Source organism: Octopus bimaculoides, chromosome 21, assembly GCF_001194135.2.
Source record: "Octopus bimaculoides isolate UCB-OBI-ISO-001 chromosome 21, ASM119413v2, whole genome shotgun sequence".
NCBI classification, from domain to species: domain Eukaryota; kingdom Metazoa; phylum Mollusca; class Cephalopoda; order Octopoda; family Octopodidae; genus Octopus; species Octopus bimaculoides.
The window spans coordinates 39917474-39931637 of record NC_069001.1 but is presented as its reverse complement, the minus strand read 5'-3'; the positions used below and the strand labels follow the sequence as shown (position 1 = coordinate 39931637).

Sequence of the window (14164 nt, the reverse complement as noted above, 5' to 3'; positions counted from 1 at the left end):
TTTTGCCAGTTCTCGAGTGGTTTTATGTGGATCTTTCTCAATGACGGTCTTTAACTAACCGTCATCAATGACAGATGGATGCTCATGATCTTCAAGGCTCAGGTCTCCACTGCTAAATTGGTTAAACCATTTTCGAGCTGACCACTCACAGGTCATTTCCTCACCAAACGTTTTGTTGATATCGCGAGCAGTTTCAGCTGCTTTATGCCCTTTTTTTGAAGTTGAATAGCAAAATTGCTCGAATATTGTGTTTTGACAGTTCCATTGTAACAATGGTGAAAGAAATATCAATGTTAATTTATTGATGCATTTGGGAAAGTCTATGTCTGTATTATCAGACAATTGCAAAAAAAGTTTTTTAAAAATTCAAAACTCTGCAGAAATCCGGTACAAATGGAGCTCAGCACAACCTTCTGGCTCATCATCATCATCTTCATGTCAAACTGTCCAACCTATGCCAGCATAAAAAGAGATGTTAAATGATGATGATGATGATGAGATATATACAGTTGCAATAACAAATGGCACCCAAAAATTGGATGTTCAATAAAATGAATCAGTAAGGGAGTCTGTACAGTAAGGGTGGGGACCTTTTCAATATCAGAGGTAAACTGCAAGTATGTAGAATTCTGTGCTGAGAAAAATAACGAATCTTAAATTCTACAAACTCATAAACATGTAATTTTATTTTAAATAAGTGTTTACGCCATACATTATCACATTTAACATCCAAATTGTAATGTTTAAACAGAAGTATCCAAAATATATGACATAAATCAAAACATTAAAAAATCATGACAGATCACATAAAATAAATTAAAATATTAAACTTTTATGAAACCCAAAGAAGCATGGGACAAAGTAGTGAAAGGGGATCTCAGGATTTTGAGAGGACAAAGAGCTGAGATGTCTGGTGATATGTGGTGATTGAAAAGATCTGTTTATATGAGGGCCTGGAAAGATCATGTGTACACACAAAAGTGACCCCCTTGACCAATTTATTTCTGTCAAGCCTTTCCCACCATTCCCTCATCTCCCTATCACTGATTCTTCCATCACTCTTCTATTCACCTTCTTGCATCTTGAGGATACACTCAGACACATTGACACCACTACCTTTATCTCACTTTCCAGCTCCATCCAAGGTATTTTCTCAACAGCAAGAAACTTGTTTGTGTCCCTTGTGTCACACTTTAGAAGTGACATCTGTGAGACAGAGATTGGAACACATTAGGGAAAGAGACTTTGTACCAATCTGCTGAGTGGCTTTTCTTTAGTGGTAAGCTAAGCTGTCCGTGTAGAGAAGCAGTGTTACCCCAGACATGGAAACAGCTTTGGCAAATTTCAAAAGATTTCTTTAGAAATTTCCCTGTTTTTGTTAAGGATTAACAATTGTCTTGATGCATTTTAGAAGGGTACAAATAAAAATAGACACATTGGTTGTCTTAATCAATAAGTGAAAGTCATTTGTTACACATCTGTAACCTTCTCAATGAATTCCCTGGGTATTTGATAAGTCATTGAATAAAGAGTGTTACAACCAGTGCATGGATTTTTATTGGCAGAATGAATCCTTTAAAACACACCATCATCTACTTCTACACACAGTATCATATGACAGATCTTAGCAAAATAAAAGATAAATAACATTATATTGTTTTCCAGTAAAAACAGTTGATGGTTTCATCAGTAACATCGGGAAGAAAACAATGACGGCCACGGAAGTATTTTATGCTTTCAATTAGTAACTTAAAAGATGTTCACTGGTCTTCAGTTAATTATCACACACCATACCACTTCACCTTATTCCACTTATTATGGATTATGGGATGGGTGGGAGGAAGTAGATCTTAAAAATCAACTCCATCCATTATTTATTTACATACAAGTTCATTGGTGTGGACATGAAAATAAAATTAGTATTTGTTGTTCATCACTGAATTCCTTGATATTCCTTTTTTTCCATTCTGTAATCAAAATGATTTGTCACTTTGCTTTAAGTTTGAATCTATACTTTCTGTGTGAACTTCCATTCCTCTTAATTGTGCAGCAAGTGTACGTGTTGACAAATTCCAGAAGATTATCAATCATGAATTAAACTGAAAAATAAATTAAAGTAGAAAAACCTTAACAGATTACAGAAAGTTTAAAGAAGATTCCAAACTACAACATACATCAGTCCTTCATACATTTTAATACCAGCCCCACTTTTTATAACTATGGAGAAGTCGTTGAAAGTAAAGCAATAAATAAACCTATATGCGATAGCTTGACTTGCTAGAAATAATAGTTAAATTTCACTTAAATATCACTTTATCATCTTAAAAATAAAAGTATTTAATACTATATTAGATAAGATAGTATTCAATGCATGTTGTGAGAAAGAAAAAAAAAAGAGCTGGCAGACAAAGCTTCCTAGAAGAGATTAACTGTTACCTGTTCACATAAGATTGTGACAAAGGAAAAAATATATTTAGGTAGAACAATAAACATTTAAAATTTTAAACAAATTTACCTTTGTTGTGGGTAAATGTGAGACTTGCTAACTGCAGTAGGGAACAGATGGCAGATAATAGTACTATTTAGTAAGAATGGAGATCAATAAGTGGCACAGACATTCCTGGTGTTAAAGAATGAAGGAGTAGATTCTTAAGTTCAGGATCACTGACAGAATACCATTGGTAGTTCTGGTTGACAAACTTGTTCAGTTGCTCCTCATCAGATGAATTCAAAGAAAACACACACGTTAAACAAATGCCATCATTAACAGCTGCTGGAAGACCACAATGTTCCACAGATAAAATACCACAAATTTTAGGTTCCATACTATGTTGACCAAAAGCATCCTAGAAGAAGATGAAAACATCAAATATAGTACAATAAGTTGTAATATTAGTGAGGAACTTCAATATTAAACAATTTTAAAATAATGCATAATATTTTATGTAGGACAAGGTCATCATCATCATGATCATTGTTTAACGTCCATCTTCCATGCTGGCATGGGTAGGACGGATTGACAGGAACTGACCAGGCAGAAGCTTGCATCAGACTTTTGTGACTGTTATGGCAGGATTTTTACAGCTGGATGCCCTTCCTAACACCAACCACTCAGCAGAGTGGACTTCGTGCTTTTTACATGGCACAAACACAGGCGAGGTCAGTTTTGGCAAGCTTATTACAGCTGGATGCCCTTCCAAACACCAACCACTTTACAGTGTGGACTGGATGCTTTTTTAAGTGGCACCCACATTGACAGGGCCGCCAAGTAACTTGCAAGACTAAAACCTTTTGAGAGGGGAGGGGGGAACTGGAGGAGGTGATCTTGTGTTAGATGATGAAAGGGTATAGTGAGAGAGAAACAGGTGTCTTGCTGTAGAGGAGGTACAAGCTTACCCAGCCAATGGTGAGAGAGAGATCAGAAATGAATACAGAAGCAGGTGTGCTGCTGAAAAAGAGATACATGGTTACCTAACCTGAGCGAAGTGCAGGAGAAGGACAACCCTACTTTACCAGAAACATGTTGTTACTCCAAAATAAAAAAAAGGAGGATCCAAAGAAACTGTTTCAAATGTAGAATTATAGTCAATGTCATTGTATGAAATTTAGTTTGTGAGTGTTTAATATTTAATTAAAGCCTGCAATTAATAGAGAAAAATGGAAAATGTTTTGACTAAAATATGAATATTTGATTAAACAAAAGTGGATGATGTCAGAGTATAAAGAGGAGATTCCAAAATATTGGTAATCTGATAATTGAAGGCAGCAAATCAACTGAGTTGGTAGAGCATCAGATATTTGTGGTATTTGATCCAGCATCAAACTGTGCTGAAATCAGCTTTGCATTTGGGGTCTCATAGGGGTTGATAAATAAAGTTCAGTACAAGAATTGATTCTTCTCTCTCTCTCTGGAAGAAACTGATTTCGGTTAGGCCTGGAGAAAGATGGCACCCTGACAACTACATCAGAAGTTAAGGAAGGAATTCCTTGATTTGTGTGTATGATGAGGAAATATTGAGATAGAACATCAATATATTTATAATGAAAACAAATGAGTGTTAAACTAGTGATGAAGACCCAATACCAAGAAAAAGAGATTTTCAGATGATAAAGCAATGATACAGACACTTACTCTTAGAAGAAAAAAAACAGACATGAACAGGGACCAGTCATCAGGAGCGATATCAGTGACAGGGAGATATGGAAGTGTATTTAACTTGACCAATAACTTCACATCACTGGAAAGATAAAGTCAACAATACCATAAATCTGAATAATGCACAACTGCGCCTACAGTGGAAGAATAATTTTAAAGATGAAATGATTACATTTTGCCATATATAAAAAAAAAGAAATCTCAAAACACACCTGTCTGTCTTCACTGCAATTACCATTCTTAGAAATAAACGTTTGTGGGGTATCTGAACAGGAAGGCAATCACCATGACAACTTTCAGGGCTACGTTTCTTGTATTGCAACCCCAATTCTAGTAGAGGGAGGATATCCTTTGACCTGAGAGAATAAAACAGTGGACAACTAAATAAACATCATTCTATTTATTTTTCAACCAAAAACAATGTCTATTTTTTTAAATTCTGACTTTTGTGGAATAATTCATCAAAGTAGAATGGAAGGAAATGAAATAATCATATCTTCTTGATACTACTTGCTCCTCTTCTCTTACCTATCTCTCTCTCTCTCTTACTTACAACCTTGCCCCTTCTCTCACCCATGCCTTCCCTCCTCCCTCATCTACTTTCTGTTCTCTACACACCCCTACCCCTCACCTTTCCATCTTACTTCCGAAAACAAGTTCCACATGACTTTATAAAGACAAGATGGTCATGGCAAGAATGCAGTTGGTCCTAGGTCTGACCACTTAGCAGAACACCTGGGGTTAAACAACAACCACACACATCAAAGGGATTTTGTCTGATATAACTCCATGCTCTTACAATAATCATATTTCCAATGTTTTTTTTTTAATCATAGTAAATTTTAAAAATAGTTTAGTGTCAGTAATTTTTAGATAAACATAAAAATATATTATCATAAAAATATTCATTATAAACATAAAAACCTTAAAAAAATAATTACCGCAACCTAATTTTGCCAGTTTTGATGTCACTATATGAAATCCATTTTGCCTGCAGAGATTCACTGTCACTTCGAGAAGAATCTTTTAAAGAACCTCCTGAAAACAGATGGAAAATTTCCCTTGAATAAAGATAATACTTATGATAAATGATATACTTTGGGAGGGCCATGTTAGTCAATAAACACCCACACTGAATGTAGTTCACTTCAGTTTTAATGTTAAGCGATCAATTTATTATTATTGATTAGCGTGTATCAGGAGTAGCTCATCAAACAATTCAATAATTTTCTTTTTATTTTATGTACAATAAAAAGATTGATCTCACCAACAGTTTTCCCTGTAAATGTAAACCGGTACCAACGACCAGAACCAAATTCAACACAGATAAGGGTAAGAGGATCAAACAACAAGCCTGTCTCTTCCAAAACCTCTCTTTTCACAGCATCCTGAAAAACATTGCAGATAAATCACTATGTTTGAAATAACAAAACCTTATCAATTTATTTTCATTACTTGATGAAATTACCAATGTTCATAGTCATTACTTCACTTCTTATGGACTAATGAATAACTCTCTATATAATCAACCAAACTGCCAAGAATAACAGTCAAGTAACCCACAATTCACAATCTGCTGTTTAAAAGAAGGAAGGACACATTGCACACAGCAGTTCTGGTAAGAATTGGTCTGAATTAAAGGAGAAGGAAAACTATAATGGTCCTGGAAAGTCATTGATGTGATCAGGGCTGACCAAGTAAGCAGGGACATCTAAATTTAAGCTATGAAAAATATATGAAATAGTTTGGTAATCTTTAAAGCTGACAAAGCATCAATCAAAATGAATATGATGCACAACTTTTAGTCACGTCTAATTATTGCTCTCACTTTCCTAATTATTCCTCAACTCTGAATTTTCAAAGCTTGACATTTTAAATTATATATTAGTTGTATATTCTTTTTAAAATGTATTCACACACACACACACACACCATCATCATCATTTTAGTGTTGACTTTCCATACTTGCAGGGTCAAACGAATTTTATTGAAGCAATCTTCTGTAGCCAGATACTTTTCCTGTCACCAACCCTCGTCTGTTTCCAAGCAAGTCCTTCAAACATGAACTTCATAAATGAATGACATCCATGCTTGAAGTTCACAGACAGAAACTATGTCAGAGGAATCACTGCTCTTGATTTGCAATAATAGACCTGATTCTGTTGTGCAATTCAAGACAACCGTCTGGCCCTTGGATGGCTTTAGTGGAGTCTGGACTGTTGTAAGCATTCCTGTTAGGTCTGGTGTTTGAGAATAACTTCCTTCCTTCCTCCCACCAGTCAGAGTCCCTGGGAAAGGTCATAGGGTGCTGTCCTTCTTCTGACTACGTCATATAAACATTAGATGTAGACATTGAAATAAGAGAACATGAACTTAGTCTGAGAAATAATGATATTATATACACAGCTAAACAGTATTTATATAACATATTAGTTTGTAAAGTAAAAGGTTAAACGTTATATAATGAGCAGGTTTTTGAAATAAATAAAGATTATATAACATATTGGTTTATAAGTTGAAAGAGAAAAATAGAGATTTATAATGAGAACTTACAGTCAAGTTTTCTCCAGGTTCCACCCTACCAGCAGGTGCATACCAAGTTCCAAAGCATGAAGATTTAGCTTCTTGCATCATAAGAACTTGATTCAAATTATCAAAAATTATTCCACATACTATGTAGCCTACTGTTTTTTTCACCACAGGGACATACTGGCTGTCTGGAAAATAATAACAACAAAATAAAATCATCATCATCATCATCATCGTTTAACGTCCGCTTTCCATGCTAGCATGGGTTGGACGATTTGACTGAGGACTGGCGAACCAGATGGCTACACCAGGCTCCAATCTGATTTGGCAGAGTTTCTACAGCTGGATGCCCTTCCTAACGCCAACCACTCAGAGAGTGTAATGGGTGCTTTTATGTGCTACCGGCATGAAAGCCAGTCAGGTGGTACTGGCAACGGCCACGCTCAAAATGGTGTATTTTATGTGCCACCTGCACAGGAAGCAGTCCAGCAACGACCTCGCTAAATAAAATATGGTATAGTGGTTAAGAGGACAAATATCCGTCAAATGTAAATACAATGTTCTGTATAGCTTCTTCATGATCTGCTGAAGTGGCTCTCTTCCTGATATATATATATACAACATCACTGTTAAGATTTCGAAGAGGTAGGGAGAAAGTAAGGAGAAATCAGAAATTACTCGTTTTACCTCGGTTACTAATTTTTCCCTACCCTGACATCTAGTTCTCCTTTTCTCCCTTGTAAAAATACAATTATAAAATGGAAACAGTTTTGAAATAACTTTTAAATATTCCCCGAAAAGATCGAAAGATGTTTTCTATTTATTGATAATAGATCTTAAACGTTAGCGGGGAAGAAACATTCAATCGATTAAAAATAGACGCACAAAAAAGGGCCAAATCTGACGTTAAACTAAAGCGAAAACATAAAAAGGGAGAGTGATGTGGGCGAAAAACGAATATGTTAGCAGGAATACTCACTTGTACGACTTATATCGGGCTCCTTACTTGCCAAATCAACAGCTTTTCTGTCAAATAAAAGTCTGATGTCATTCGCTATTTTCTCCATGGCTTAATTGTCAAACGATTATTTTAATACCGATATCAACATCTGACGTCGCCAACACGATAACTAAATTTAGTTGAGAAGTAATTTAATGTCAAAGTCTCAACATACACAGACAGACAGATAGATAGATAGACAAAGAAATAGATAGATAGATGGACAGATAGGTAGATATGGAGACAGAGAAAGATTTCTGCGTTGATATTACTAAATGGATCGTAATTTCACGCGTCAAAAAATCCAGACATTAAATAAGGGCTCACAGTTGGGTCTTACAAGCGTATTAGAGGGAGTTGAGAAACTTCAATTAACTGATGTTACCCGTGCAATTATTAGAGAGAAACCACCAAAGACGAGTTGGAATTCGAAAGCAAAAACAATTAGCAAGGGAGATAACTCTAATTAGTGGTGCAACTAATAGACCATCACCAATAGAGATAGGCTTGTGATTAACTTACACTGCTCTCTCTTTCTCTCAGTCAAACAGGAGAACAAATCGACTAGTTTCGATTGGTTATTACAGTTTATTCGTTGGTCATCCTACTGATTAAACTGGTAGCTAGCAGCTTAGTAGATAAAAGTGTCGTTGAAATTAGGTGCGCAAGTAAAATACGTCACCGATTTTGCATGTCTCTTCATTTAGAAACAGTGCGTATTAACAACTAAATAAAACATCGAGACATCGATGTGTATAGATATGTTCATAGACGTGTATAACTTCTGGTGAGAAGGCAGTAACTAGATAAAAACTAGTCGTGCTAAGACTATATAACAAGTACACATACGGTAGAGTCTCACATATGTTATACAATAAGTCGAGAAACTTAAATTAACTGAGATAATCTATGCGATTCTTGACGCAGTTGACATTCTGTAGAGAAGATGAAACATTGATTCGTCTGGCTTTCTGTGTCTTGTTTACAGTATACCTTCGCAGCGACTAATCAAATATATCGCGTTTGATTTTAGGATACTAATGCATAAACATTAAAATAAAATCTGCGATAATAAAGAGTTCATACATAGACACTCAATATAAATCAATGGTGTTCAAAGTACGAAAATCAGGTTTTGATGTTGAAAACATAGCTCTGTATGAACGACAGCCATAATTGTTTTGCTAAACAGGATCCGAGAAAACAGCTGTGAAGATTTATCAGATAAAGTATGTCTATATAAAGTATATTTTGGGTTATTTCTGTACCTCTCAATATATGTGTATGTATCATCTATCATGTTTATGTCTGGGTTATGTCTTTCATTTGTCATCCAATAATATAAACACAGCAAAACCCGTCATTCAACTTTTCTAAAGTTAACCAACACATGATTCTGATTTCCAGATTTGATAATGTTTTGTTTTTATCTCCTATTTATATAAAACAAATATATTTTACAAAGAAATGTTGAATCCATTATGCTATTGAGGTCTCCAGAAAGTGTCACATCTGAAAGAAAGCAATTATTAAAGGGTTGATCGTCTGGAAATATTTTTATAAATTCATATTCTAAGAAATTTCCGGTGTAGTATGTGAGCTACATACATGTCTCTGGTATAGCTTGTGATCTAGATTAGTTCAAATGGTATAGTTTGTGATCTAGATTAGTTCAAATGGTATAGTTTGTGATCTACATTTAAAATTCATCTATTTACTCGACTTCCAGTTGCTTTGGATATATAAACCAAAAAAACTTGGTAAATTTTCAGATTAACACCCGCACGATTTTCACTACGGTGTTAGGGTTAGGGAATTCCGTCCCTAACCTTAACCCTAAAACCCTAACAGCCTGGTGAAAATCGTACGGGTGTTAATCTGAAGATTTACCAAAAACTTTTATGATTTAAGCACTTTTAGTCCTGAGCCCAGCATTCTCTTTGAGCATATAAAATACAAATTTAGCTGGGGCAAAATGAAAGACATGATAAAGTAAATTTGCTGCTTCAATTCTCCAGAATTACATTTGTAAAAAGACTCATGCACATCAATATCCATTTGTATACATCAGAAATATCAGAAATATAGCAAAAATTTAAAATATTTCTGTCAAATAAAAGTGGATCATGGAAAAATGACACATGATATGAAATTAATGAAACTCGACTAAATCTAAAAACTCAGCATAAAATATTCTCTAAGACTTCTTCACAATCTGCTGGATTGGTTCTCTTCCTGATATATTTATACAGCATGCAATTAAAAAGGAGAAATTATTGAAATTAGTCATTACTCATTTTGCCCCATTTTAGACATCATTTTTTTTAAATTTGAAAATTATCAAATTAGACAGTAGTGTGGGGAAAAAAATTGACTAGGAATCCAACAGAAAAAAGGAATATGATTGTTAAACCCCAAATGGTATCCCAATCTTTTATTAGCAACCTCAATTACAATCGAGTCAAAGTTAAGGAAAAATTTCTCGAAAAACTATGCTGACCAATTTTTACTCCTAAAGATGATGCAAACATGTAGAGAGAAAATAATGAGAAATCAGAAATTACTCCATTTATTCCAGTTACCAATTCACCCCTCTCCTGTATATTTTATTTAAAAAAAAAAACGGCTCTAAATATTTAAAGCAATATTGTTTATTGAAAAATTTATGTTCATGTTTGTATTGTATTGTAGTTTTATTAGTTACTTTGAGATTTACAACTGTTATATAAAGTATGGTTCTATTTGTCTTTCTCTACTTAGCTATGTGTCTATCTGCTTGTCACTTTGTTAACTTTCCTATTTCTCTGTCTACCACTTATATCTGTTTGCCAGTCTGTTTATCTACTCGTCTTTCTCTGTCTGACTCTCTCTCTCTCCCTGTTTCTTGTTCTGTTTGTCTCTGTCAGTCTTTCTCTGTCTATCATATTTGTATATCTGACTATATACTTATCTTTGTCTACCTATCTTGCTGTCTGTCTCTATTAATGTGTTTATATATCTGCCAGCATTCTCTATCTATCTATTTGTCTATATCTTTTCCTCTGTATAGATTTATATTCACAACAAGATGGGATGCGATGGTGGAACAATACCCACAAGGGATGAGTTGGTCAGGACAAAGAAAAAACCTGAACAGGTAAGGATCTTCTGTCTAGCATTATGCTTCTGTATGAGTCCCAGATCGCCAATTTCTTCAGTTAATCTTTTTGACATAGGAATTATTGTTATTGTTACTTTTTTACCTGCTGTGTTTCATAGTGACTATGTCATTACAAACTTAATTTTAATTTTAATATGAGTTTGTATCACCATTGCATAAGGGATCACTCCTGAGAGCTAATCAAATCTCATCCTTCACTTTGATCAATGCCTCTGTTTTGTGGTTTTGTTTATCAGCACTGTCCGGCTATTATGTAGTCCTTGATCAGTCCTGATGTTACAGCTATGGCCATCTCTATTTTCAGATATAGTGTTGCTGAGCTATTCTATTCTTTGGCTTCTTTGTTTAGTCCCTGGGCAGCACCGATCTAGTAGGCCTTAGATCAGAGGTTTCCACATATGGCCATCCCACTCATCTCTCCTACATACCTCAGTTGATACCTTTAATACCCAGCCACACTCTCCTTATTCATCAACCCATACAAATCTATCATATTCAGTACCTCCGCATCTCATTAACATTTTATCTACACTTCATAAATTGTTTCTCTATTTCAGAAAGACAAAATGGCTGACTTGGCTGCCAAATGGAAACACTGTGCTATCTCACAGGAACCCTTAAGATCTCCTATTATGAGCTGTGAATTTGGTAGGTGAGTGTATCTATTCACACACATATATATCATCATCATCATTTAATGTCTATTTTCCATGGCTGTATTTCCTTTAATTTTTGTTTCTTTTTCTTCTCTATTTCTGCAGTATCTGCTCTTTCCATATTATATTTATCCAGAAGATGTTTTATATTTATTAACATGTACATGAACAGCTGTTGTGTTGTTAAACCCCTGAAGAATATTTTTGTATTAAATTAAATATGAAGATTAATTTCTCATTTCCAATTTATTATTTCAGACTGTACAACAAAGAAACCGTTTTGGAGTTCCTCCTTGATCGAAACAGTTTTGAGTGTGCTCAGAGTTTCAGTCATCTCCGAGGGTTGAAGGTAAATTGCATCTTCCTACATAACTGTCTCAGTTTCAATACCAAGTCAACCCATAGCATAGGTGGGACCAGCTCTTATACTAGCAGAAGATAACTATATCAAATTGAATGTAATTTAATAATATAGAAAATTTGTATTACATATATAGAAAAATGTAATTATGTTTGTGAAGATATGACAATAACTATTACAGAAAGAATATGTGTGTGTATATATACACACATATATACACATACATACCCACATGTGCATATATATATATATATATATATATATATATATATATAACATTGAGGCACCAATTTTTTTTGGTACCTCAGATTTTAGACCCAATTCCAGAGATATCCACACCAGTTGGATGCCTTTCTTGATGCCTTTTTAGTCTCTTCTTACCACAAATGGGGATACAATGTGCCTATTCCGGTGCTTTTTACATGCCACCGGCATGGGAGCCAGTCAGGTGGCACTGGCAACAGCCACGCTCGAATGGTGCTTATTATATCCCACCAGCCCAGGACCAGTCAGCCAGCACTGACATCGACCATTGCTCAAATGGTGCATTTGACATGTCACTGGCACAGGAGCCAATGAGGCGGCACTGGCAATGATCATGAATGGTGCTTTTTACGTGCCACCAGCACAAATGCCAATGAGGCGATGCTGTCATCAGCCATGACAATGACTTTGGAAGCGCAGTTTATTGTCCAATGATTGAAGGGTACTCTTAAATGGGCTGGTTATGCTACACTGGCATAGGCCTCGGTTACGGTCTCACTTGGCTTGCTGGGTCTTCTCAAGCACAGCATATCTCCAAAGGTCTTGGTCACTTGTCATCGCCTCCATGAGGCCCAGCATTCAAAGGTCGTGCTTCACCACCTCATCCCAGGTCTTCCTGGGTCTACTCTTCCACAGGTTCCCTCTGCTGCTAGGGTGTGACCTTTTCACACAGCTGTCTTCATCCATACGCAACACATGACCATACCAGCACAGTCGTCTTTCTTGCACACCACATCTGATGCTTCTTATGTCCAACTTTTCTCTCAGGGTGCTTACACTCTGTCGTGTATGCACACTGACATTACATCCAGATTCATTCCTTGCAAGCTAACACATGTCCTCAGCAGTCATGGCCTGTGTTTCACTGCCATGTAGCATGGCTGTTCACACACATGCGTCATACGGTTTGCCTTTTACTCTGAGCGAGAGGTCCTTTGCCACCTGCAAAAGTAGGAGCTCTCTTCACACTTTGCCCAGGCTATTCTTATTCTAGCAGCTACACTCTCAGAGCATCCATCCTCACCAGTGACTTAGTCACCTAGACAACGGAAGCTATCAACTACTTCTAGTTTTTGCCCTTGGCATCTGACAGAAGCTGTTTTTCTGCACATTTTCAGTGTTTATTGCTCCTGAACATCTGCCACATACAAAACCTATCTTTCTAGGATTATGTTTGGAATGCGTCGAATCTACTGTATAAGGATTGGCCTGGAAATAACAACTGGGAATGACATTAAATGATGCAGTCCTAGTTCTAGCAGGTTGTGTGAACCTGTATAGGCTTCCTTATTACGATTAGTAGTAGTAGTAGTAGTAGTAGTAGTAGTAGTAGTAGTAGTAGTAGTAGTAGTATCATTATTATTATTGACTTTGTATTTTTCCCCCTCCTTGTCCTGATGGCAGATATAAAGAAATATTCATTTTTATTATTGTCTCCATCCTTCTGAAGTTGATAAAGTTACCAGTCAAGTAATCAGAGCAGATGATATTGACTTATTCCTGCCTCAAAATTGCTGGCTTCTGCCTAAATCCACAACCATTATTATACTTATTATTATTAAAAAAAAAAATTATATAAAATAGAAAGTTATTATTATTATTATTAAGAGGAAGAAGATAATTTCACTCGATAGAAACAAATACACAGGGGTTTTCTTTGCTTTCTTCATCAGGATATTAAGGAAGTGAAGCTGACTGAGAACCCTGGAGATTCCAGGCCAAAGGCAGAAAAGGGAGATGGTTACATTGATACGCTTGCTTCACAGTATATATGTCCTGTGGTGGGCTTAGAAATGAATGGGATGTTCAAGTAAGTACAAAAGGCTCATATATGAATATGTGTGTGTATATATATGTGTATGTATATGTATGTATACATGTTATGTATGTATATGTATATATGTAGTATGTATATATATATATATATATGTATATATATGTATATGTATATATGTAGTATGTATATATATATATGTATATATATATATATATGTATATATATATGTATATATATATATATATATATATATATATATAT

At 35.3% G+C, this 14164-nt stretch overlaps 2 protein-coding genes across 2 annotated transcripts in view; one reads left to right on the top strand and one right to left on the bottom strand.

The window, feature by feature from the left end:
* Positions 1-665: 665 nt before the first annotated feature.
* LOC106882270 (8-oxo-dGDP phosphatase NUDT18) lies at positions 666-8130 on the bottom strand. The gene is made up of 8 exons (XM_014932884.2): positions 7665-8130; positions 6710-6873; positions 5424-5544; positions 5098-5194; positions 4369-4512; positions 4133-4238; positions 2516-2846; positions 666-2099 (listed from the first exon to the last, which is right to left on the bottom strand). The coding sequence occupies exons 1-7, from the start codon at positions 7750-7752 to the stop codon at positions 2583-2585; spliced, it is 984 nt and encodes a 327-aa protein (XP_014788370.1). The 5' UTR covers positions 7753-8130; the 3' UTR covers positions 666-2099; positions 2516-2582.
* Positions 8131-8765: 635 nt separating this feature from the next.
* Positions 8766-14164, top strand: part of LOC106882271 (replication termination factor 2) — an 11952-nt gene continuing 6553 nt past the window's right edge. The window contains exons 1-5 of the mRNA XM_014932885.2: positions 8766-8914; positions 10735-10821; positions 11403-11497; positions 11760-11850; positions 13800-13936. Coding sequence (XP_014788371.1) covers positions 10753-10821; positions 11403-11497; positions 11760-11850; positions 13800-13936 — 392 coding nt within the window. The 5' untranslated portion in view covers positions 8766-8914; positions 10735-10752. The remainder of the gene's footprint in view (positions 8915-10734; positions 10822-11402; positions 11498-11759; positions 11851-13799; positions 13937-14164) is intronic.

Excerpts from the sequence above, each read along its gene's own strand:
- LOC106882270 (XM_014932884.2), bottom strand. The coding sequence starts at position 7,752 with ATGGAGAAAATAGCGAATGACATCAGACTTTTATTTGACAGAAAAGCT. Across the intron at positions 6,874-7,664 it reads GCCCGATATAAGTCGTACAA|ACAGCCAGTATGTCCCTGTG; the intron begins GTGAGTATTCCT and ends ATTATTTTCCAG. Across the intron at positions 5,195-5,423 it reads ATTTACAGGGAAAACTGTTG|GAGGTTCTTTAAAAGATTCT; the intron begins GTGAGATCAATC and ends ATCTGTTTTCAG.